Consider the following 26,997-nt stretch of genomic DNA (forward strand, 5'->3'; position numbering starts at 1 on the left):
GGTTCTAAACTCATCTTTTTCTCTGAAACGGTTTCTGCATCCCGCTCCCTGAGCCAACCCCAGGCACTGTCCGCACCCACCCAGGAGGAAACTAGAATTTCTGTGTCCTACGTGGCTGAAACTCAAGCCCTGGAGCCCCACCCGGCCGGAGGCTCGGAGCGGAAGTGACGTCAGCGTCCCACCGCCATCTTTACCGGCTGTGGCTCTGCGTGGTCAGTGCCATTTCACCTTTATTGTGGTGGAGTCCACCCTGGTTGTGGTGAGTTCCACCTGCTTGAGGGGCCAGGAGATAGCAGGGGGGCGGCAAAGGAAGGATTGGGCGTGGTCGCCCAGGAGGCTCTCAGATCCGCCTCGTTTCACTCGCTTTTCCAGGGGCTGTCCGTCCTCCTGGTGCGGCCTCTGGCCACTTCCGAGAGGCCGCACACTCCGTCTGTCCCCGTCGGGAGCCGCGTTGGGAAGTGTGTTTGTCCAGCCTCCGCTGGGTGTTTTCTTGAGTACTTTCATCCGCTGTGCCCCTCTCTTGAAAAGCTTGGAAAGCAACTTTTCTGAGTTTTTTTCTTTCCGAAAGGAAAAGGATTTCTGCCGTTCTGGTGAGGTTGGCTGTGGCCCCGCATTCTCCCGCGTCTGGAACCTATCTCTTCCGGCATGTTCCTGGTGAGCACCGGCAGAAAAATGGTTTCAAGAGGGCTGTGACTTCCATTTATTTGCTAAAAAATGTCTCATCTGAGAATCTGGCGTTGTCTTGATGTCCTTTACTATTTTTTTTTTTTTTTTTTTGATCTGGAGTCTTACTCTGTCACACACACTGGAGTGCAGTGGCACGATGTTGGCTCACTGCAACTTTCACCTCCCGGGTTCAAGTGATTGTTAGATATGAGTTTTAAATTTCTTTTTAAAGAATCAATAGGTCAGTATATTTAATTCTTTGCCTTCTAGTTTTAAACTTCTCTGTAAAGCAACCTTTTTCGATCACCTGCTCCACCCTGAGTCATTCTGATTGCCTGCTCCACCCAGACTTACTTCGATTACTTACTCCACCCTGACTCATTTTCCACCCTGACTCATTTTCCACCCTGACTCGTTCCAATTTCCTGCTCTGTTATAACCATTTTCCCCACCAAACCACTCACCCCGTCACTCTCTTTAAATTAGCCAATCGGAATTGGTTTAGCCTGTTGGGTCTAACCCTAGCCGTCAGGGAAGGACACAGTGGCAGGGGCCACTTTCCTCGAGAATAAGAACCCCCTCCTCTCCCTTGTCCTGGTGTATGCTCAGTCCTGGTGTATGCTCACTGTTGCTCTATCTGTGAGGGCACACCCTTCTATAGAAGTAAATTGCCTTGCTGAGAAAAGAAAATGTTATGTTCGAGTGCTATTTTTTTTTGTGGCACAAAAACTTTATTTATAACATGAGTCACCTGCCTCAGCCTCCTGAGTAGCTGGGATTCCAGGCGTGGACCACCACACCTGGCTAATTTTTTATATTTTTGGTAGAGATGGGGTTTCACCATGTTGGCCAGGCTGGTCTCGAACTCCTGACCTCAAGTGATCCACCCACCACTTATTTTTGACACATTACATTCAAATGGAAAAAACATATAGTTGTTTAGGGTGTGCCCGTTTTTGTATGTAAATATGAACACGTGTAGACTAAGCCTTTAGTTTTTTATTTTTATTTTCTTGCAGATTATTTTTTTTCTAATTGTTACCAGCTGCAAGCCTTTCTACTTAAGAAAGCCAGGCCAGATGCTCTGGCTCACACCTGTAATCCCAGCACTTTGGGAGGCAGAGGCAGGTGGATCACCTGAGGTCAGGAGTTCGAGACTAGTCTAGCCAACATGGTAAAACCCTGTCTCTACTAAAAATACAAAAAGTAGCCAGGCTTGGTGGCGGGCCCCTGTAATCCCAGCTGTTGGAGATAAAAAAATAAAACGCTTGGTGCTGCAAAGTGGAACTAGCACTCAGGCAAAAGTTTTCTCAGCAATGCAATTTATTTCTATAGAAGGGTGAGTCTCGCGGATGGAGTGATGGTGAGAGTACACTGAATAAGGGAGGGGAAGGGATTTTTATTTTTAACCCTGGGTCCCTACCTCTGTGTCACTCCCTGGTGGGTTAGAGTCGGACCACAGAATCTAAACTGACCCTATTGGCTATCTGTGAATATTTTCCCCAAAAAAGGAAGAGTAGGGGGATGTGTGAGTCACGCTGGTGGGATGTGCAGTTTCAAAGAGTGGCATAGCTGCAGAATGGGTAGCCAAGGGAACAGATGTGTTATTGATTAGAGCTGATGGGAAGTTTGTTTACAGTAACTAGAGGCAAGGAGGCATGGAGAACAGGAAAGTTGAGTTTGAGAACAAAGAACAAGGAAGTTAATAGGCTGAACTTTTGAAGAGAAATTCAGAGAAATATATTGTATCTTACACAGCCACTCCAGAGGCTGACGCAGGAGAATCACTTTAACCTGGGAGGTGGAGGTTGCATTGAGCCGAGATTCCGCCACTGCACTCCAGCCTGGGCGACAAGAGTGAAACTGTCTCAAAAAAAAAAAAAAAAAAAAAAAGAAAGAAAGGCAATAATACTCAACTATTCTCTTCGTCTGAAGTTCTTAGGTCTGTACTTCCCCACAGAGCTTCAAAACAGGGGCCTCCAGGAACCAGGAAGAAAGGATGGAGGCTTTATTACACTGACACTAGAATTATTTACTATTAAAATCAGAATATTATTCTAGTATCAGTGTAATAAAATATCTAGTATCTGTACAATTTATCTTATTATTAAGAGCATGTTTGGACTAAGTGTAGTTTGTACATTTTTTTCTGAAAAAGTTGATCCTAAGGAAAACTTGAACATCTAACACACCCAGTCTAGTAGATTTACCTAATTTTTTTTAGCATTTTTTTTCTTTCTCCTCAGGTAAATCTTATGGTGAACAATTTGAGTGTAAATTGAGCATAAATTGTACACGTGATGCTTGACCTTTAAATACTTCGTAATGCACCTCCTAAAAAAAGGCATTGTCATATTAAAACCACAATACTAGTATTTCACTTAAATAAAAAATAATAATGTCATCTAATGTCTACTTTGCGTAATAACTAAAATTCTCCTCATTGATTCAACGTATGCTCTTGGGTGTTTTTGGATCTAAGATCCATTCAAGATTTTTGCATTGCAATTGTTAGTGTCTTCAGTGTCTTTTTGCCTATAACAGTTATTATTGTCTGTTAAATTGACTTTCAGAGAGTCACACTCATTCTCTTAGAAAGTCGTACAATCAGATATTTCTGATTGGATTCTCATGGTGTGTGTAGATATTCCTTTATTTCATGCGATTTCCTACAAACTTGGATTTGGGTCCAGAGGAGAAGCTGACAACCATTGTTTGATAATGGGTGACAGTGTGTACTTCATGCTTTGGGGACCAGAAAGTCTCAAATTACTCAGTTCTGCCTTAGTTACTTCATGTCCCATGACTAGTTGTTCATTCTCTGTCATGTGCTAGTGGCAAACCACAGCCTGTTTCTCAAAAGAAAAACAGTTAATCTGCACAAGAGGGCATGAATTGACTCTGCCATACCGGAGGGCTGTACTCTACATCTTCTGTTGGTGCATGCCAGAGGCTTCCAATAAATAACATGCCATTTAACATGGACATGTTGAGTATCACTGGGTCTGCTGGATCAGGTGGACCAAGTGCTTGGGAAGCTTGCACTGCAGCCTGAAATTGCTCTTGTCTACAGTTGAAACTAGAATCCTTACACGTAACTGTGTGGGGTGTTAAAGTACATGCAAATGTATAGTTGCCTCCAAAATTCAAGAGGTCTACGGATGGTAGTTTTTAAGAAATTTCCATACTGGGTTTTTTTTCTTTTTTTTAAGACAAAGTCTTGCGGATCACCGAGGCTAGAGAGCAATGGCATAATCATGGCTCATTGCTCCTTGTTAGTGGTAGGTTGTATTAGGTGCAGTAACTTGGAGTGACATCTTGCAGGGATGTCTTTACGTGATCTAGACAAGCCCCAGAATCTCCCACTCCCTATTTTACAATCCAGAAAATTTTTTTTGATTCACAATAGATGAACATATTTTCAGAGTACATGTGATAATTTGATACATTCACATAATCAGAGTAAGTAGCATATCTGTCACCTTAAATATTTATCTTTTCTTTATTGTAGGAACATCAAGTTATTCTCTTAGCTGTGTTGAAATGTATAATAGATGCATATAAAGTGTAGTCACCCTACTGATCTATTGAATACCAGTTCTTATTTCTTCTAACTGTGTATTTTACCCCTGAATCAACCTCTTTTTTTTTTTTTTTTTTTTTTTTTTGAGAGATGGAGTTTTGCTGTCACCCAGGCTGGAATGCAGTGGCATGATCTTGGCTCACTGCAACCTCTGCCTCCTCCTGGGTTCAAGTGATTCTCCTGCCTCAGCCTCCCGAGTAGCTAGGATTAAGGGGTGCACCACCACACCCGGCTAATTTTTGTAGTTTTAGTAGAGACGGGGTTTTACCATATTGGACGGGTTGGTCTCGAACTCCTGATCTCAGGTGATCCACCCGCCTTGGCCTCCCAAAGTGCTAGGATTACAGGCATGAGCCACCTCAGCCTAATCAACCTCTCTTTATCTCCGTTTCCTTCCTACCCTTCTGGCCTCTAGTAACCACCAATCCGTACTCTATGCTCATGAGATCCACTTTTTAACTCCCACATGTGAGAATATGGGGTATTTGTCTGCTGTGCTTGGCTTATTTCACTTCCATGATGACCTCCAGTTCTATCCAGTTGCTGCAAATGACAGAATTCCATTTTTCTTTATGGCTGAATAATAATCTACTGTCTATATATACCATATTTTCTTTATTCATTCTTTCATTGTTGGACACTTAGGTTGATTCTGTATTTTGGCTATTATGAGTAGTGCTGTGGTAAACAAGGGAGTGTATATATATCTTTTCAAATATATTGATTTCCTTTCTTTTGGATATATACCCAATGGGATTCCAGATCATATGGTAGTTCTATTTTTAATTTTTTGAGAAACCCCCATACTGGCTTTTTTTTTTTTTTTTTTTTTTTTTTTTTGAGATAGTCTTGCTGTGTCACCCAGGCTAGAGCACCATGGCATAATCATGGCTCACTGCAGCCTTGACTTCCTGGGCTCAGGTGATCCTCCCACCTCAGCTTCCTGAGTAGCCAGGACTAGAGGCCTCCACTAATACACCTGGCTAAGTTTTTTTGTTTTGTTTTTTTGATTTTTTGAGACAGAGTCTCACTCTGTCACTCAGGCTGGAGTGCAGTGTCACGATCTTGGTTCACTGCAACGTCCGCCTCCCGGGTTCAAGCAATTCTCCTACCTCAGCCTCCCGAGTAGCTGGGACTACAAGTGCACACCACCATGCCCAGCTAATTTTTGAATTTTCAGTAGAGACAGAGTTTCACCATGTTGACCAGGCTGGTCTCAAACTCCTGACCTCAAGTGATCTGCCTGTCTTGGCCTCCTAAAAAGCTGGGATTACAGGCATGAGCCACTGTCCCTGACTGGTTGTGTGTGTGTGTGTGTGTGTGTGTACGCACGCACACAGGTCTTGCCAGGTTCAGACAGGTTTTGTGTGTGCATGTGTGTACAGACAGGTCTTGCTGTGTTGCCCAGCCTGGTCTGGAACTCCTGGGCTCAAGTGATCTCCCACCGCAGCCTCAAGTTTTGGGATTACAGGCATGAGCCATGACACCTGAATATTGTTCTCTACAGTGGCTGTACTAATTTATATTCCCACCAACTGCATACAAGGATTATCTTTTCACCACATCCTCATCAGCATTTGTTATTCCCTGTCTTTTTTATAAAAGCCACTCTAAATGAGGTGAGATGATATCTCATTGTGGTTATGTGTGATTTGTATTTCTCTGATGATTAGTGATGTTGAGCAGTTTTTTGTACACCTGTTGGCCATTCGTATGTCTTTTTTTTTGAGAAACATCTATTCTGACCTTTTGCCAATTTTTTATTGGATTTTTTTTGTTACCAAATTTGAGTTCCTTATATATTCTGATTATTAATCCCACGTGGATAGTTTGTAAATATTTTCTCCCATACTGTCGATTGTCTCTTCACTTTGTTGATTGTTTCTCTTGCTGTGGAGAAGCTTTTTAGCTTGATGTAATCTCATATGTTTATTTTTGCTCTTGTTGCCTGTGCTTTTGAGGTCTTCCCAAGAAATCTTTACCCAGACCAGTGTCTTGGATTGTTTCCCCAGTGTCTTCCTCTACTAGTTTTATAGTTTCAGGTGTTAGATGTAAGTCTTTAATCTGTTTTGACTTTATTTTTTTTATGCTGAGAGATGGCATCTAGTTCTATTCTGCATATGGTTATCCAGTTTTCCCAGCAGCATTTATTGAAAAGACTGTTATTTTCCCATTGTATGCTTTTGGTGCCTTTGTTGAAAATGAGCTGTCTGTAAATGTGTAGATTTGTGTTTAGGTTCTCTGTTCTCTTCCATTGATCTATGTGTTTTTTTCATGTCAGTACCATGCTGATTTGGTTATGATAGCTTTGTACTACATTTTGAAGTCAGGCGGTGTGATGATTCCAGCTTTGTTCTTTTTGGTCAGTATTTCTTTGGCTGTTTGAAGTCTTTTGTGGTTGCATATAAATTTTAGGATTTTTTTCTATTTTTGTGATGAATGTCATTGCTATTTTGATAAGGGTTGCTCTTAATTGTAAATTGCTTTGGGTGGTATTGTCATTTTAATAATATTCTTCTAATCCATGAGCATGGAATATCTTTCCATTTTTTTCCTGTATCCTCTACAGTTTGTTTCATCAGTGTTTTATAGTTTTCCTTGTATAGTTCCTTCAATCTTTTGGTTACTTTTTCTTTTCTCTTTTTTTCTGAAGTGGGGTCTCACTTTGTTGCCCAGGCTGGAGTACAGTGGTGCAGTTGTAGCTCATGCAGCAGCCTTGAACTCCTGGGCTCAAGGAATCCTCCTGTCTCAGCCTCTTTTGAGTAGCCGGGACTACAGGTGTGTGCCATCATGCCTGGCTAATTTTTTTTAATAGAGACTGAGCCATGCCACGTTGCCCAGGCTGGTCTTGAACTGTTGGGCTTAAGCAATCCTCCCACCTCAGCCTCCCAAAATTCTGGGATTACAATTGTGAGTCATCATGCCTGGTGCTGGCATTTTATAGTCTTTGCAGCTATTGTAAATGTGATTACTTCCTTAATTTCTTTTTCAGATTGTTCACCGTTGGCATATATAAATGCAACTGATATTTGTATGTTGATTTTGTGTCCTGAACGTTTACTGAATTCGTTTATCAGTTCTAACAGGTTTTTGGTGGAGTCTTTAGGTTTTTCTAAATATAAGATTATGTCAGCTGAGCATGGTGGCTCATGCCTGTAATCCCAGCATTTTAGGAGACCAAAGCAAGAGGATCACTTGAAATCAGGAGTTCAAGGCCAGCCTGGGTAATATACTGAGGGCCCCTCTGCCCCTAGTCTCTAAAAAAAAAAAAAAAAAGTTAGCATTGTCACACATGCCTGTGGTTCTAGCTACTCGGGAGGCTGAGCAGGAGTATCGCTTGAGCCCAGGAGATCAAGGCTGCAGTGAGCTGTGATCACAACTGCATTCCAGCCTGGGCAACAGAGGGAGACCCTGTTTCTAAAGAGAAAAAGGTCATGTCATTGGCAAACAAGGGTAATTTGACTTCTTTTTTAGTTGAGATGACCTTTATTTGTTTCTCTTGCCTAATTGCTCTGGTCAGAACTTATAGTATTATGTTGAATAAAAGTGGTAAAAGTGGACATCCTTGTTCTGTTCAAGATCTCAGAGGAAAGACTTTCAATTTTTCCCTGTTCGGTATGATGTTGGATGTGGGTGTGTCATATATGGCCTTTATTATTTTGAGGTATATTCATTCTATACACAGTTTGTTGGGGACTTTTGTAAAAAAGGGATATTGAATTTTATCGAATGGTGTTTCGGCATCTGTGGAAATCTCATACGGTTTTTATTCTTGGTTCTGTTAATTTGGTAGATCACATTTATTGATTTGCATATGTTGAACCATCGTTGTATTTCTAGGATGAATTTCACTTGATTGTGGTGAATGATTTTCTTAATGTGTTGAATTTGGTTTGCTAATATTTTGGTGAGAATTTTTGCAGGTATGTTCATCAGTGATACTGGCCTGTTATTTTGTTGTTGTTGTTGTTCTCTTGTCTGATTTTGATATGAGAATAATGCTCACCTTGTAGACTAAGTTTGGAAATATTCTCTCCTCTTCAATTTTGTTTGAGGAGTTCAAGTAGTATTGGTATTATTTCTTTAAGTTTTTGGTAGGATTTAGCAGTGAAGTCATCAGGTCCTGGGCTTTTCTTTGACGGGATTCATTTTGTTATCACTTCAATCTTGTTATTGGTGTGTTGATTTTTTCTGTTTCTTCATGGTTCAGTCTTGGTAGGTTGTATGCGCCCAAGAATTTGTCCATTTCTTCCAGGCTTTTCAGTTTGTTGGCATATAGTTTTTCATAATAGTTTCTAATGATTGGTTGTATTTCTGTAGTTTCTGTTCCGTTTTCTTTTTCATTTTTTATTTTATTTGGGTCATTTTTTTTCCCTTAGTCTAGCCGAAGGTTAATTTTGTTTATCTTTTCAAGTAATCAACTTTATGTTTTATTGATCTTCTGTATTGTTTTTTATTTTCAATTTTGTTTATTTTGGCTCTGGTCTTTATTCTTTTGTTCTACTAATTTTGAATCTGGTTTGTTTTTGCTTTTCTAGTATCTTAAGGGGTATAATTAGGTTTATTTTAAATTTTTCTGCTTTTTTGATGTACGCGTTTACTGCTGTAAAATTCTCCCTTAGTACTGCTTTTATCCCATAGATTTTGGTTTGTCAGCATACCAAAACCAAAACAATGTTCCATTGTGTAATTTTTTTTTTTTTTTTTTTTTGAGACGGAGCTTTATTCTTGTTGCCCAGGCTGGAGTGCAATAGCATGATCTCGGCTCACCACAACCTCTGCTTCCCGGGTTCAAGCGATTCTCCTGCCTCAGCCTCCCGAGCAGTGGGATTACAGGCATGCACCACCATGTCTAGCTAATTTTGTATTTTTAGTAGAGATGGTGTTTCTCCATGTTGGTCAGGCTGGTCTTGAACTCCTGACCTCAGGTGATCCACCTGCCTCAGCCTCCCAAAGTGTTGGGACTATAGGCATGAGCCATAGCACCCAGCCTCTTAAATTCTTTTGATTTTTTTTTTTTTTAAGACAAGGTCTCTCTCTGTCACCTAGCCTGGAGTGCAGTGGTGTGATCATGGCTCACTGCAGCCTCTACCTCCCATGCTGAAGCAATTCTCCCACCTCTGTCTCCTACGTAGGTGAGGTGCATGCCATCACACCTGGCTACTTTTCGTACTTTTTAGTAGAGATGGGTTTTCATCATGTTTCCCAGGCAGGTCTTGAACTCCTGAGCTCAAGCCATCCGCCTGTGTTGGCCTCCCGAAATGATTTCCTTTCTTTAAAATTTCCCTAGGTCACTGCCTCCTTTTCAGCACTAGATGAAATCTTAAACCCATGTTTGCCTCTGCTCTAGCAAACAATCAAGAATACTGCCCATCCAGAATTGGGGAGTCCTAAAGGGCATATTCCAGCAATGTGGGAAGGCTGGCTGTGTGTTCTGCCCAGGGGACCTGTGTAGCATACCCGTACAGGATGGTGCTCCCAGGGCTGGGGATGGTAGTCCTGCCTCCCCTCTTCGTCCCTGGATGTCCTCAGGGTATTTCTCCCTTCAGGCTCTTGTGATGCTTCCTGTGGGTTGAGACAGGGAAGGACTGATCTTTTACCAGGGAACCAAGGATGGTGGAGAAGGTGGTTGTCCACCTTGATCTCAGTTTTTTCCAGTGTAGAAACTGAATTGGTAGAAATTTTCCACATTCTTGGTGCTGGATTAAGGAGAAGGGTGTTGTGGATATGGAAATTTGATTCTCTTACCATCTCCTTGGAGTTTTTTTCACTTCTTTGTAGCCACAGAAACTACTTTTTTTTTTAAGACAGAGTCTTGCTCTGTCCCCAGGCTGGAGTGCAGTGGCACGATCTTGGCTCACTGCAACCTCCACCTCCCAGATTCAAGCGATTCTTCAACCTCAGTATCCTGAATAGCTGGGACTTCAGGCGTGTGCCACCACACCCGACTAATGTTTGTATTTTCAGTAGAGACAGGGTTTCACCATGTTGGCCAGGCTGGTCTCAAACTCCTGACCTCAGGTGATCCACCTGCCTTGGCCTCCCAAAATGCTGGGATTACAGGCTACTCCTGGCCTAGAGCTGTTTTATAAAGCACACGTGTGCATATATAGAAATATGTTATATAAACGGTGGTATTTGAGAGATTTTCTTTTCTTTTTTTGTGACAGAGTCTCTGTCGCCCAGGCTGGACCTCATGATCCACCCACCTTGGCCTCCCAGAGTGCTGGGATTACAGGCGTGAGCCACCGTGCCCGGCTGGTCTCGAACTTCTGCCCTCAGGTGATCCACCTGCATCAGCCTCCCAAAGTGTTGGGATTATAGGTGTGAGCTACCGCATCCAGCCCTGAGAAACTTTTCAAAAACGGCAGAAACCCAAAAGTCCTCAGATCACATATATGATTACATCCATAAGCTAAACCGTGCAAGAAATGTACAAGATAATGTTGGAACACATACCCTGTATGAAAACAATCAGTGACTGTTAGGGTCTTGTCAAAAGGAAAGGAGCCATCTTGAAGACAGTCCACTGGCCAGTGGTGGAACAACTTAACCATAACGTAATAGTTTTTATAAGTACTGATAATAAATCCAACCCAAAATGTGCAGTCCCTCCTTGGGGAAAATTAATCTTTAAGGAACGTTAAAACAAGTGAACTATAATTCCAGCACTTTTGTAGGCTGGGGTGTGTGGACCACCTGTGGTCAGGAGTTCGAGACCAGCCAGACCAACATGGAGAAACCCAGTCTCTACTAAAAACACAAAAATTAGCCAGGTGTGGTGATGTATGCCTGTAATCCCAGCTACTCGGGAGGCTGAGGCAGGAGAATAGCTTGAACCAAGAGGCGGAGGTTGCAGTGAGCTGAGATCACACCATTGCACTCCTGGCTGGGCAACAAGAGTGAAACTCCATCTTAAAAACAAACAAACAAATTCATAGGCCAGGTGTGGTGGCTCACACCTGTAATCTCAGCACTTTGGGAGGCCGAGGTGGGCAGATCACCTGAGGTCAGGAGTTCAAGACCAGCCTGGCCGTCATTGTGAAACCCCATCTCTACTAAAAATACAAAAAAAAAATTAGCTGGGAATGGTGGCGGGCACCTGTAATCCCAGCTACTTGGGAGGCTGTGGCAGGAGAATCACTTGAACTAGGGAGTCCCAGCTACTCTGGAGTCCTGTAGTCCCAGCTACTCGAGAGGCTGAGGCAGGAAAATTGCTTGAACCTGGGAGGCGGTGGCGGCGGCTGCAGTGAGCCAAGATCGCGCCACTGCACTCCAGCCTGGGAGACAGAGCGAGACTCCGTCTCAAAAAAAAAAAAAAAGAAAAAAAAAGAACAATAGCTACAGTGGTGGAGATCGTGCTACTGCAGTCTAGCCTGGGCGATAAGAGCAACACTCCACCTCAAAAAAAAAACAAAACTATCTACACAGTCAACCAGTGTGATGATTTTTGGAATGTCAGGACCCTTGAGGACTATATTTTGGAAGTGAACAGGAAGGAAAATTTATGCAGTCTGGAGGCAATGGTGTGGAGTGATTCTGGCTGTTTCTTTTCTTTTTTCTTTTTCCTTTTTTTTTTTTTTTGAGATGGAGTCTCACTCTGTCACCCAGGCTGGAGTGCAGTGGTGCAATCTCGCTTACTGCAAGCTCCACCTCCTGGGTTCACGCCATTCTCCTGCCTCAGCCTCCTGAGTACCTGGGACTATAGGCGCCTGCCACCATGCCTGGCTAATTTTTTTTTTTTTTTTTGTATTTTTAGTAGAGATGAGGTTCACTGCGTTAGCCAGATGGTCTCAATCTCCTGACCTCGTGATCCGCCCACCTCAGCCTCCCAAAGTGCTGGGATTACAGGTGTGAGCCACCACGCCTGGCCAATTCTGGCTGTTTTTTCAAATTGGCATAGAGATAAGGCCATTATCTACATTAGTTGTATACCAAGTGCCAACTGTTGTGTTCATTCTTTTCAGTAAAGATACTACATTTAGAACAACAGCTGGCCAGGTGCGGTGGCTCACATCTGTAATCCCAGCACCTTGGGAGGCCAAGGCGGGCACCTCCCGGGTTCGAGTGATTCTCCTGCCTTAGCCTCCTGAGTAGGTGGGACTGCAGCGTGTGCCACCACGAGTGGCTAAGTTTTCTATTTTTAGTAGAGATGAGGTTTCACCATATGGGCTAGGCTGGTCTTGAACTCCTGACCTCAAGTTCACGCCATTCTCCTGCCTCAGCCTCCCGAGGAGCTGGGACTACAGGCGCCCACCACCATGCCTGGCTAATTTTTTGTATTTTAGTAGAGACAGGGTTTCTTTTTTTTTTTTTTTTTTTTTTGAGAAGGAGTCTCGCTCTTTCACCCAGGCTGGAGTGCAGTGGCGCGATCTTGGCTCACTGCAGGCTCCGTCCCCCGGGGTTCACGCCATTCTCCTGCCTCAGCCTCTCCGAGTAGCTGGGACCACAGGCGCCCGCCACCACGCCCGGCTAATTTTTTTTGTATTTTTTTAGTAGAGATGGGGTTTCACCGTGGTCTCCATCTCCTGACCTCGTGATCCGCCCGCCTCGGCCTCCCACAGTGCTGGGATTACAAGCGTGAGCCACCGTGCCCAGCCTGTAGAGACAGGGTTTCACCACGTTAGCCAGGATGGTCTCGATCTCCTAACCTTGTGATCTGCCTGCCTTGGCACTCCCAGAGTGCTGGGATTACAGGCGTGAGCCACTTCGCCCAGCCTATTGTCTATATTTTCTTTCTCTTTTTTTTTTTTTTTTGAGATGGAGTCTCGCTCTGTCTTCCTGGCTACAGTGCGGTGGCATGATCTCAGCTCACTGCAACCTCTGCCTCCTGGGATCAAGCAGTTCTCCTGCCTCAGCCTCCTGAGTAGCTGGGATTACAGTCATGTGCCACCATGCCCGGCTAATTTTTGTACTTTTAGTAGAGACAGGGTTTTGCCATGTTGGCCAGGCTGGTCTTGAACTCCTGACCTCAGGTGATCTGCCTGCCTCAGCCTCCCAAAGTAGAGATTACAAGTGTGAGCCACCGCGCCTGGCCTTTTTTTGAATATTTTAAATTCTGTTCTTCAGTCATCTTAGGTACACAATGAAGTTATCAATAACACATGTGGCTAGTGACTACTGAGTTGTTCTGTGCAGGTCTGGGCTGTCTTCTGGTCATACTGGGGGGTAACAGCATATACAGGAGATCAGGCTCTAGGGTCAAATATCAGACCAATTACTAGGATTATTTGAATGTAGGTTCTTTTCAGTATTAAATAGAGGTAATGGGCCAGGCATGGTGGCTCATGCTTATTATCCCAGCACTTTGGGAGGCCAAGGCGGGAGGATTGTTTGAGCCCAGGAGTTTGAGACCAGCCTGGGCAACCTGGTGAAACCTTGTTTCTACTAAAAATGCGAAAAATTAGATCCAGTGGTGTGCGCCTGTAGTCCCAGCCACTTTGGGGGCTGAAAGTTTGAGACCAGCCTGGCCAATATGGCGAAACCCCATCCTTACACATTTCTTTTTTGTTGTTGTTGTTTGAGATGGAGTCTCGCACCGTTGCCTGAGCTGGAGTGCATTGGCACAATCTCGGCTCACTGCAACTTCCACCTCCCGGGGTCAAGCGATTCTCCTGCCTCAGCCTCCTGAGTAGCTGGGATTACAGGCGCCCACCACCACACCCAGTTAATTTTTTATATTTTTAGTAGAGATGGGGTTTCATTGCGATGGCCAGGCTGGTCTCGAACTCCTAACCTCGTGATCCACCTGCCTTGGCCTCCCAAAGTGTTGGGATTACAGGCATGAGCCACCGTGCCTGACCAACCCCATCCTTACTAAAAATATAAAAATTAGCCAGGCATGGTGGTGCATACCTGTAATCCCAGCTACTCTGGAGGCTGAGGCCTGATAATCGCTTGAACACAGGAGGTGGAGGTTGCAGTGAGTCAAGATCATACCACTGCACTTCAGCCTCGGCAACAGAGTGAGACTCTGTCTCAAAATAATAATAATAATATAATAATAAGGCTTGATGATGCACACCTGTGGTCCCAGCTATTCAGGAAGCTGAGGTGGGAGGATCACTTGAGCCCGGGAGGTCTAGGCTACAGAGAGCTATGATTGTGCCATTGTACTTAAACCTGGGCAACAGAGTGAGACCTTATCTCAATAAATAGATAGATGGATAGATACATAGGTAGATACAGGTAATGATAGCTATTGGGAAGGATGGTTATGATAATTAAGTGAGCATGTATATATAAAGCTACTTCTGACATACTAGTCCTCAGTAAATGTCAGTTGCTGTTATTAATACTGTCATTACTTAGTGGCGATACTGAGTATACAGTTTTCGGTGGCCTTCACATCTGTCACCTGCAGAGAGGAAGCTCATGCATAATGTTCAATGACTGATGTTTGATGCTTGTTTTTTGATGATTGGTATGAACAGGACCTCAGATAACCCTGTACAAAGAGGAATGCAGATTGCCTCTATCCACCTAGATTCATAAGCTGCCTTGAGGTGATCTTGGCATCAAGAAAGAGAGCATTGAGGCACATCTCACAATCAGCTTCAGAGGATGTCAGCCATTGACTTGTCCTTTGGTAAGTCCTTGTTGATGCTCCTTTTCAGAGATTCTGCTTTAGGTCGCCCTCCACAACATAAGAGTCCAGTGAGCTGGGCCTGAACAGGCATGCTGCTTTTTTTTTTCTTTTAGATGAAGTTTTGCTCTTATTGCCCAGGCTGGGGTGCAATGGCGCGATCTCAGCTCACTGCAAATTCCACCTCCTGGGTTCAAGTGATTCTGCTGCCTCACCCGCCCAAGTCACTGGGACCACAGGCTAATTTTGTATTTTTAGTAGAGACGGGTTTCTCCATGTTGGTCAGGCTGGTCTTGAACTCCCTACCTCAGGTGATTTGCCCACCTCGGCCTCCCAGAGTGTTGGAATTACAGGCGTGAGCCACTGCGCCCGGCTGCTGCTAGTTCTTTTAGGAGGAATTCAAGTGAGACACAGAATGCTGTTTTATTTTATTTATATTTTTATTTATTTATTTTTTGAGACAGAATCTTGCTCTGTCACCCAGGCTGGAGTGCAGTGGTGTAAGCTCGGCTCACTGCAACCTCCGCCTCCTGGGTTCAAGCAATTCTCTTGCCTCAGCTTCCCAAGTACACAAGCATGCGTCACCAGGTTTGGCTAATCCTTATTTTTTTGAGACGGAGTCTCACTCTGTCAGCCAGGCTGAAGTGCAGTTGCATGATCTTGACTCATTGCAACCTCCACTTCCCAGGTTCAAGCAATTCTCTGCCTCAGCATCCTGTAATTTTTTTTTTTTTTTTTTTTTTTTTTTTTTTTTTTTTTTTAGTAGAGGTGAGGTTTTCCCATGTTGGCCAGGCTGTCTTGAATGCCTGACCTCGAGTGATTTGCCTGCCTTGGCCTCCCAAAATGTTGGGATTACAGGCATGAGCCACTGTGCCCAGCCAGAATGCTGTTTTAGAATTCAGCCCTGGTTTGTGTGCCTTAGGAAATGCTACATAAGCTTCATGAGTGTTAGTAGTATGGGCAGATAGAGAGTCACATTTTTCAGGGTGTAAGTTTCCTTGAAAAATGAAACTATCACCCTTTACACAACAGGCAGCTCAGCCCACATCTGCTTTTCTGGGTCTAGGTGACACAGCAGGACTACTATGGCATTTCATGGAAGTGTTGTGTGTGTGCGGTTTTCTCGAGTGTGCAGGAGCATATGGGAATTTCAAGCTAGGATGGAATGACTTCTAGGCATGAGAATGTGGGCAGCTCTGGCTTCTCATGCCTTCTTACTTTTCCACTAGGGTTTTTTTCCAGGGAACCAATCTGCCCTTTTGAAGAAAAGACAAAGATAGGAACGATGGTGGAGGACCACCGGTCAAATTCTTACCAGGTAAACAGAAAATGTACTGTTGTACAAAATGACATACTTACATCCAATAGGTAGACACATTTCCTTCTAGGCAGACTCATCTCCAGAGTTTTCTTAGTGCAAATGAAGTCTTACTCAATGACTGAGCCCCCAGATGAATTTCCCCAGGGAATGAAGTCTCCTATGCATAAAGTGTTAACTTGAAAATCATCCCAGTAACTCGGTAATTACTAATTAAGCTTGGTGCCAACTGCATCTTTCTTCATCGCTGGGTGGGGTGACAGATGATAAAGCAGATGAAAGTGTCCTTTTATCAAATAATTTATTCACTCATCACCATTTATCAGGTATCTGAAGTGTGCTCAGGAGTGTGCTGCATAGACACCAATGGGACAGAAAGAGCTTCTAGCCTGGTTGTGCTGAGATAATGTAAGCAGTGTGCAGTGGCTCATCCCTATAATTCCAGCTACTCAGGAGGCTGGGGTGGAGGAGCACTTCAGCCCAGGAGATCGAAGCTGCAGTAAGCAGTGATTGTGCCTGTGTGACACAGTGGGTCCCTGTCTTTATATATAAATAAATAAATAAAAAGATTGGATAGATAGATAGATGCTAGATAGATAAAAATTCATGTTTAGGAAGTACTGTTCTAATCAAAAATAAAAACTTTAAATTTAAAAAAATACTAGAAAATTAAAAATAAGTAGATCAGACAAAAAAGATTTTAAGAAATTTTTTAAAAGTACTGTTTGGATGGGTGTGGTGGCTCACACCTATAATCCCAGCACCTTGGGAGGCCGAGGTGGGTGGATCACATGAGGTCAGAAGTTTGAGACCATCCTGGCCAACATGGTGAAACCCCATTTCTACTAAAAATACAAAAATTAGCCGGGTGTGGTGTTGGATGCCTGTAATCCCATCTACTTGGGAGGCTGAGGCATGAGAATCACTTGAACTTAGGAGGTGGAGGTTGCAGTGAGCCGAGATCGTGCCATTGCACTCCAGCCTGGGCAAAAAGAGCAAAACTCTGTCACACACACACACACAAGAAAAAAAGTGCTGTTAAAGGCATATGCCTGTAGGAGGTCAACCTTGATTGTTTAGACACAAGAGCTCCTGAGACTTTAAACCCTGGAGTAGATCATGGGAGACCTGAGAACCACGTATAAGTGAGTATAAGGTTCCCCTTTCCTCATTCTCCAGTGAATATTGGTGGAAGTGTTCATTGGCTCAAACCAGCATGTGTTTGATGACTTAGGATTCAGTGACGTTTGATGATGTGGCTGTGGAGTTCACCCCAGAGGAGTGGGCTTTACTGGACACAACTCAGAAATACCTCTACAGAGATGTGATGCTGGAAAACTACATGAACCTGGCCTCTGTGGGTAAGAGTAACATCACTTTGCTTGGCATGGTGGCCTGCACCTGTAGTCCCAGATACTTGGGAGGCTGAGGTGAGAGAATCGCTGGAGCCTGGGAGTTTGATACTCGCATTGGCAACATTGTGAAGCCTCATCTCTAAAAAAAAAAAAAAATTCTAAAAATAAAGACTAGGCCGGTCACAGTGGTTCACGCCTGTAATCCCAGCACTTTGGAAGGCTGAGGCAGGCAGATCACAAGGTCAGGAAATCAAGACCAGCCTGGCTAACACGGTGAAACCCTGTCTCTACTAAAAGTGCGAAAAAATTAGCCAGGCATGGTGGCACACACCTGTAGTCCCAGTTACTCGGGAGGCTGAGGCAGTAGAATCACTTGAATCCGGGAGGCGGAGGTTGCAGTGAACCAAGATTGTGCCACTGCACTCCAGCCTGGGTGACAGAGTGAGACTTCGACTCAAAAAAAGAAGATAAAAAGATTTTTAAAGATCCAATTTGCCTGAGAAGATTTAAGTTATTTTTCTCAGAATGTCAGATATCTCTGACTTTTATTTTCTGTCTAGTCAAACAAAACTACTTGTTGTGTGTTTTTTTTTTTTTTTTTAGACAGAGTCTCACTCTTGTCACCCAGGCTGGGGTGCAGTGGTGCGATCTCTGCTCACTGCAAGCTCCACCTCCTGGGTTCTTTCCATTCTCCTGCCACAGCTTCCTGAAGCTGTTCTGTTTTTTTGTTAAGTTTATCATTTTGATATATGCTCTTTATCCTAATCTTTCCTACTTTCCTTTCCTGATAATCTTCTCTTCTGTTCCCCATCAGTTGTAATTTTCACAGAAGCAGTTTGTAATAAACTATTAAACACATCAGTTGTGTAATAAGCCCCACATCCTTATGGCCAAATTTTTGACATACCAAAATCCTCAAGGTTCTCTTGCTTTTATTTTCTTTTTCTTTTTCTCTTTTTTTGAGATGGAGTCTCGTTCTGTTGCCCAGGCTGGAGTGCAGTGGTGTGATTTCGGTTCACTGCAACCTCCACCTCTTGGGTTCAAGTGATTCCCCTGCCTCAGCCTCCCAAGTAGCTGAGACTACAGGCACATGCCAACACACCTGGCTAATTTTTTTTTTTTTTTTTTTGTATTTTAGTAGAGATAGGGTTTCACCATGTTGGTCAGGATGGTCTTGATCTCCTGAACTTATGATCCACCCGCCTCAGCCTCCCAAAGTCCTGGGATTACAGGCTTGAGCCACCGTGCCTGGCCTGTGGCTTTTATTTTAATACTGTGTTTAATTTGAAAACAAGGACAAATGACTCATTTTAAACTAACACATTTCTTCTCTAAACCCTTAGATTTCTTTTTCTGCTTAACTTCAGAATGGGAAATACAACCTAGAACCAAACGGTCATCACTTCAGCAGGGTTTTTTGAAGAATCAGATATTCACTGGGATACAAATGGTAAGATTCATGAGGGATATTTATTTTTTCTTCTTTTTTTTTTTTTTTTTGAGATGGAGTCTTGCTCTGCCAGGCTGAAGTGCAGTGGCACCATCTCAGCTCACCACAACCTCCAAGTCCCAGGTTCAAGCGATTCTTTTGCCTCAGCCTCCCAAGTAGCTGGGACTACAGGCACCTGCCACCATGCCCAGCTAATTTATTGTATTTATAGTAGAGACAGGGTTTCACCGTGTTAGCCAGGATCGTCTCCATCTCCTGACCTCATGATCCACCTGACTCAACCTCCCAAAGTGCTGGGATTACAGGGGTGAGCCACTGTGCCAGGCCATGACGGATATTTCTTAATTTCTTCTCTGAAAAGATTGAGAATTCCATTCTAAAAAATCAGCCCAGTTAGTGGTGTGGTTTACGTCTGTAATCCCAGCTACTTGGGAGGCTGAGGTGGGAGCATCATTTGAGCCCAGGAATTCAAGACCAGCCTAGGCAGTATAGCAAGATCCCATCTCTGATTTTAAAAAGAGGCTGGATGTGGTGGCTCATGCCTGTAATCCTAACACTTTAGGAGGCAAAGATAGGTGGATCACTTGAGGTCAGGTGAGACAGGCCTGGCCAACATGGTGAAAACTCTGTCTCTACTAAAAATACAAAATTAGCTGTGTGTGGTGGTGGGCACCTGTTATCCTAGTTACTCGGGAGGCTGAGGCAGGACAATTGCTTACCCAGAGGCCAAGGTTGCTGAGTGAGCCAGCACTGCACCACTGCATTCCAGCCTAGGCGACCAAGTGAGACTCCATCTCAAAAAAAAAGAAAGTGGGTCCTGTAATCCCAGCACTTTGGGATGCCGAGGTGTGTGGATCACTTGAGGTTAGCACTTTGAGACCAGCCTGACCAACATGGTGAAACTCTATCTCTACTAAAAATACAAAATTAGCCAGGCTTGGTGGTGGGCACCTGTAATCCCAGTTACATGGGAGGCTGAGGCAGAATTGCTTAAACACGGGAGGTGGAGTTGGCAGTGAAAAAGAAACAGCACAAATGAGAGATACTTGAGAGAGAAGTAGCCTGTATCCTTGAGAGAGCAGGTTCTCTGCAAAGATAGTCTGAATGTGATGAATTTTGTGATGTTCCATACTTGTATAACTTGTCACTGCAAAATACCCAAAAGTACATATTCCCACATATGTAACTAGACATTGATGATTTAAACAGTTTCATGAAAATCTGCAAAATTTGGCTGGGTTCAATGGCTGACACCTGTAATCCCAGCACTTTGGGAAGCTGAGGCAGGAGAATTGTTTGAGTCTAGGAGATCAAGACCAGCCTGGGCAACAGGGAGACCCTGTCTCTACAAAAAAATAAAAAATTAGCCGGGCACGTTGGCATGCACCTGTAATCCAAGCTCCTCGGGAGACTAAGGGAGGATGATGGCTTGAGCCTGGGTGTTTAAGGCCACAGTGAGCTGTGATTGTGCCATGGTACCCAGCCTGGGTGACAGTGAGACCCTGTCTCAAACCAGCCCGACAATCAAAAAGAGACAGTTTTTGTTTTTTTTGAACAATTAGAGCCAGTGGCATAGAATTCTGGCAAGAAATCAAGAAGGTAGGAAATGAAACCATGGAAGAAAAATTGTAAAAATTATAGTTATCAAAGTAGGCTGACTTGGTAGCTCATGGCTGTAATCCCAGCAGTTTGGGAGGCTGAGGCGGGGTTTCTTGAAGAGTTCGAGGCCAGCCTAGGCTACATACCAAGACCCTGTCTCTATAAAAGTAAATTGAGGCCGGGTGCGGTGGCTCACGCCTGTAATTCCAGCACTTTGGGAGGCCTAGGCAGGTGGATGAGGAGGTCAGGAGTTTGAGAACACCCTGGCCAACATGGTGAAATCCCATCTGTAGTAAAAATACAAAAAGCTAGATCTGGTTGTACATGCTACTCGGCAGGCTGAGGCAGAAGAACTGCTTGAACCCAGGAGGCGGAGGTTGCAGTGAGCTAAAAACGTGACACTGCACTCCAGCCAAAGTGAGACTCCATCTCAAAAATAAAATAAATAAATCAAAAGATTGGCCAGGTACGATGATGCATGCCTATCATCCTAGCTACACAGCTTTTAGCTAGGATGATCACTTGAACCCAGCCAGGCGTTTGTGGTTACAGTGAGCCATGATCACTGCAGTGCACTATAGACCAGGCAATGGAGTGAAACCCTAGCTCTGAAAAAAGTAAAACATGCTGTGCATGGCGGGTCATGCCTGTAATCTTACCACTTTGGGAGGCCAAGGCAGGCAGTTCATCTGAACTCAGGAGTTTGATACCAGCCTGGGCAACTTGGCAAAACTTGTGTCTACAAAGAAATAGAAAAATTCCCTGGTGTGGTAGCGCACACCTGTTATTTCCAGCTACTTGGGAGGCTGAGGCAGGAGAATCACTTGAACCTGGGAGGTGGAGGTTGCAGTTAGCAGAGATTGTGCCACTGCCCTGTGGACTGGGAGATAGAACAAGACGCTGTCTCAAAAAATAAAAAAATTAAACATTAAAAAGTAAAATAATTGTCATCAGAATAATGTTTTTGTGTTCATATGGGTGAAATCTCTTAATATGTCTGAAAACATTTTAAATATTTTATCCCCTCATCAGCAGACAAGAAGCTACAGTGGATGGAAACTCTGTGAGAATTGTGGTGAGGTCTTCAGTGAACAGTTTTGCCTTAAGACACACATGAGAGCTCAGAATGGAGGGAACACTTTTGAGGGTAATTGTTATGGAAAAGACATCCTCAGTGTGCACAAGGAAGCCTCTATTGCACAGGAACTTTCCAAATTTAATCCATGTGGAAAAGTCTTCACCTTAACTCCAGGCCTTGGTGTACATCTTGAAATTCTCAATGGAAGACAACCCTACAAATGTAAGGAATGTGGAAAAGGCTTTAAGTATTTTGCAAGCCTTGATAATCACATGGGAATCCACATTGGAGAGAAACTCTGTGAATTTCAGGAATGTGAGAGCGCCATCACACCTTCCTCACACCTAAAGCAGTATGTAACAGTTCATACTGGAAAGAAATCCGAAAAGACTAAGAACTGTGGGAAATCCTTCACTAATTTTTCTCAACTTTCTGCACATGCAAAAACTCATAAAGGAGAGAAGTCCTTTGAATGTAAAGAATGTGGAAGATCCTTTAGAAATTCCTCATCCTTTAATGTTCACATTCAAATTCACACTGGAATAAAACCACACAAATGTACGGAATGTGGGAAAGCCTTCACTAGATCAACTCACCTTACTCAACATGTAAGAACTCACACTGGAATAAAACCCTATGAATGTAAGGAATGTGGCCAAGCCTTCACTCAATACACGGGCCTTGCTATACACATACGAAATCACACTGGAGAGAAACCCTATCAGTGTAAGGAATGTGGGAAAGCCTTCAATAGATCCTCAACCCTTACTCAACATAGAAGAATTCACACAGGAGAGAAGCCTTATGAATGTGTTGAATGTGGGAAGACCTTCATTACTTCTTCCCATCGTAGTAAACATTTGAAAACTCACAGTGGAGAAAGGTAAATGCAAGATATGTGGGAAAGAATTTCTGTATTCCTCACCCCACCTGTGAACTCATACCAGACAGAAACCCTTTGTATGTAAAGAATGTGGGAAAGCATTTGCTGTTTCCTCGTGCCTAAGTATGTATGAAAGAATTCACACTGGGGAGAAATCCCATGAATGTAAGGATACACGTGTTGTTACCATTTAGCCCATTCGTTGCCATCTTTAATTATTGGCAGTGCAAAGATCATCAGATTTGTCCTAAATGCCTTTCGGAGGTTATAATGGCTCATGGATTGGCCTTAGATGCCATCCCGAGGCATCTGAAATTAAGCCTACAGGTTCTGAATACAGCTTCATGGTTGCCTGAGTCTGGGCATCTGTGAAGAAGGGTCATGGATGGTGAGGTCGGTACTGCAGGCTGCCTCACCTTGGTGATTAGATTCCTAAGATCTTAGCATTAACAAGTTCTGCATGAGATAAATCATGCAGATTGATCCTAGCCCGTTAGTTAGTAGCTGCCAGTGTGGCACATTCATGTCAAAATTTACCAGAAGCCAAGATTATGTAGGCCCCAGAGGTGGATTGTTAAAAAGATGCTCCTCCAAGGTTCTCTTCTGTTCCCATGGATCCTGCAGAGCATGTCAGGAATGAAACCATCCATAACTGCCAATGCCCTTTCACAGCTGAGTATTTCTGTGTCCCCTTCTTGTAAAATAAGAAGTGTGACAACCTTGCCTGTTCTGTTCTGTCTTCTCTGTCCATTTTAGGTGGCACAATGTAAGTGGCAGTGTCCCTTCTGGTATAATCCAGTCTCTCTTCTCATTTCTGTTAAGATGGCTGATATAGTCCATGAATCCCACTCATGATCTCTTTATCAAATGATTGTTCAGCCACACTTTGAGGATTCTCTTCAGTACAAGTTTTCTAATTTTTGCAGTATGGATAGGCTGAGAATTTTCCAAATCTCCAAGTTCTGGTTCCTTTTTCCTTAACAATTTCTTCTGCAATTCAGGTTTCCTCTTTTGCATTTTTGCCGAGACCAGCTGGGTCGTGGAGACCCTAACCCAGCCGCTCTAGAGGAATTAAGACAAAGACACAGAAATAGAGTGCAGAGTGGGAATCGGGGCTGACAGCCTTCAGAGCTGAGCTTGAACAGAGTTTGACCCACATATTTATTGACAGTAAGCCTGTGATGAGCATTATTTCTATAGATTATTGATTAGCTAAAAGTATTCCTTACAGGAAAGAAAGGGACAGGCTCTGGCTTGTTATCTGCAGCAGGAACATGTCCTTAAGGCACAAATCACTCATGCTATTGTTTGTGGTTTAGGAATGCCTTGAGCAGTTTTCCAGTTTTCTGCCCTGGGTGGGCCAGATGTTCCTTGCCCTCATTCTGGTAAACCAGCAACCTCCAGCATGGGTGTCATAGCCATCACGAACATGTCACAGTGCTGCAGAGATTTTATTTATGGCCAGTTTCTCATGGCCTGTTTATGGCCAGATTTGGGGGGCCTGTTCCCAGCACATTTTTCTGTAAGCAGTCAAGAAGAATGAAGCTTCCTGTGTCCTTTAACACTTTAATTACAGATCTTAGTGATGCATACCGAGTTTTATCTCTCTCAAGCTCTATCTTCCACAAAGTGCTAGAATACAGTTCTGCCAAGTTTTTCACCACTTTATATCAAGGGTTGTCTTTTCTTCATTTCTCAATAGAATGTTCCTTGTTCCCCAATGACATCTCACCAGAATCACCCTTACCAACCTTATTTCCAGCTTGCACATCAGAATTTTTCCAGCCTCTACTCATTTGTCAGTTTCAAAGCTGCTTAACATTTTTAGTTTTTTTGTTTGTTTTTAATTGCAGTACCTCACTTCTCAGTACCAAAATCTGCCTTAGTCAGCTCAGGCAACCATAATAGAATACCACAGACCAAATGGCCTACAAATTAAATTTTAAATCAATGAGGTAAAAAACACAGATTTTTTTTTTTTTTTTGAGATGGAGTTTCGCTCTTGTTGCCTGGGCTGGAGTGCAATGGGATGATCTTGGCTCACTGCAACCTCCGCCTCCGAGTTCCAGCAATTCTCCTGCCTCACCCTCAGTAGCTGGGATTATTGGCATGCACCACAAACCTTGGCTTAGTTTGTGTTTTTATTAGAGACAGGGTTTCTCCATGTTGGTCAGATCTGACCTTAGGTGATCCACCTGCCTTGGCCTCCCAAAGTGCTGGGATTACAGGCCTGAGCCACCATATCTGGCCCAAAACACAAATTTATATTCTCACATATCTGGAGGCTGGAAGTCTGAGATCAGAGTACCAGCATTGTCAACCTCTAGTGAGAGCTCTCTTCCTGGCATGTAAGTGCCCACTTCCTCATGTCTTCACACAATGGAGACCAACAAATAGGTCAGTCCGTCTCCCCCCTCCCCACCCCCTTCTCTTTTCACATACAGTCACATTGGGGTTTGGAGCTTCATATGAAATTTGGGGGGTCGCTATATATATATGTGTGTATATATATATACACCCAACTCCTAAAGTGGAAAACTAAGTCATTATTTACAGATTATCTAATTCTCTATGTGGAAAGAGAAAAGGATCATATTAAGTACTTTGGACTGTACAATGACCCCCAAAACTCATGTAATGATGAAGCTCTCTCTGAATATTTTCTTGCTTTACTGGACTGATTTCAACCTGCAGTGCACACCATCTAAAATTAGTAATACCAGCATACTTGTCTTTTCAGTTCTGGTGAGATATGCACTCCGTTTTATTGGCTTGGCTATAGGTTTTTATTTCTTTTTTATTTTTTGAAGAGGTTATGTCCTATCAGGGAACCTGCCCCAATATTCATGTAGGTTCTTTTCTATTTTCCCTAAGTGTTGGCCAGCTTGAGAAATAAAGGGACAGAGTACAAAAGAGAGAAATTTTAAAGCTGTGCGTCCGGAGGAGACATCACATGTCAGTAGTTTCTGTGATGCCCCCCAAGCTGCAAAATCCAGCTAGTTTTTATTAGGGATTTTCAAAAGGGGAGGGAGTGTGCAAATAGGTATGGGTCACAGACATCAAGTACTTTACAAGCTAATAGAATATCACAAGGCAAGTGGAGGCAGGGTGAGATCACAGGACCGAGGCGAAATTAAAATTGCTAATGAAGTTTTGGGCACTATTGTCATTGATAACATCTTATCAGGAGACAGGGTTTTGAGATCAACCAGTCTGACCAAAATTTATTAGGCGGGAATTTCCTCTTCCTGATAAGCCTGGGAGCGCTATGGAAGACTGGGGTCTGTTTCACCCCTGCAGTCTGGAGCATAAGAGACGGCTATGCCCGGGGGGCCAGTTCAGAGACCCACACCCAGGTGCGCATTCTCTTTCTCAGGGATGTTGCTCACTGAGAAAAAGAATTCAGTGATATTTCTGCCATTTGCTTGTGAAAGAAGAGAAATATGGCTCTGTTCCACCCGGCTCACCGGCGGTCAGAGTTTAAGGTTATCTGTCTTGTTTCCTAAACATTGCTGTTAAATCCTGTTCTTTTTTCAAGGTGCCCAGATTTCATATTGCTCAAACACATGCTGTACAATTTGTGCAGTTAATGCAATTATTACAGGGTCCTGAGGCAATATACATCCTCCTCAGCTGACAGGATTAAGAGATTAAAGAGAGGCATAGGAAATCACAAGGGAAGTGATTGGGGAAGTGATAAGTGTCCATGAAATCTTTACAATTTATGTTTGGAGATTGCAGTAAAGACAGGCATAAGAAATTATAAAGGTATTAATTTGGGGAACTAATGAATGTCCATGAAATCTTCAAATCCACGTTCTTCTGCCATGGCTTCAGCCGGTCCCTCCGTTTGGGGTCCCTGACTTCCCGCAACAATGTCCTGCAGGAAAAGTTTTTTCTTTATATCCAGTTTTTACATGATGAATGATTTCCCAATATTTCATAATTTATGAGGCTGAATTCCTCTTGAATTTATTAAATACTTCCTGTGCATCCTCTGTGATGATCATGTTTATTTACTGATAAAACTCAATACCTAGAACTGCACCTAGCTCATGATGGTACCTAATAAATACTTCAATGAAATGATGTGGTGATGCATGCCTATAGTTTTAGCTACTTGGGAGGATGGCCTGAGCCCAGGAGTTCTAGACCAGCTTAGGCAACATAGCAAGACCCCATCTCAAAAAAAAAAAAAAACTTGAAGAAGTGAATGCATGGAAGGGCGCTTTTCTAAAATAAATGTGGTCAGGCTGGGTGTGGGGGTAATGCCTGTAATCCCAGCAATTTGGGAGGTGGGCATGGGCAGATCATTTGAGGTCACGAGTTCGAGACCAGCCCGGCCAACATGGTGAAACCCCATCTCTACTAACAATACAAAAATTAGCTGGGTGTGGTGACATGCACCTGTAATCCCAGCTACTTGGGAGGCTGAAGCAGAATTGCTTGAACCCGGGAGGTGGAGGTTGCATTGAGCCGA

General features: G+C 43.5%; 1 protein-coding gene across 2 annotated transcripts; it reads left to right on the forward strand.

Moving 5' to 3' along the window:
- The first annotated feature begins 172 nt into the window (after positions 1-172).
- Positions 173-26,713, forward strand: LOC100588324 (zinc finger protein 562). 2 transcript variants are annotated; one of them, XM_003275713.4, is made up of 6 exons: positions 173-259; positions 14,683-14,837; positions 16,064-16,152; positions 17,387-17,513; positions 18,851-18,957; positions 21,589-26,713. In XM_003275713.4, the coding sequence occupies exons 2-6, from the start codon at positions 14,813-14,815 to the stop codon at positions 22,519-22,521; spliced, it is 1,281 nt and encodes a 426-aa protein (XP_003275761.1). In that variant the 5' UTR covers positions 173-259; positions 14,683-14,812; the 3' UTR covers positions 22,522-26,713. The 2 variants fall into 2 exon arrangements, with proteins under 2 accessions (XP_003275761.1, XP_012365026.1); XM_012509572.2 differs by having other exon boundaries at positions 21,592-26,713.
- Positions 26,714-26,997: the final 284 nt, after the last annotated feature.

Source organism: Nomascus leucogenys, chromosome 10, assembly GCF_006542625.1.
Source record: "Nomascus leucogenys isolate Asia chromosome 10, Asia_NLE_v1, whole genome shotgun sequence".
In the NCBI taxonomy this organism is placed as follows: Eukaryota; Metazoa; Chordata; class Mammalia; order Primates; family Hylobatidae; genus Nomascus; species Nomascus leucogenys.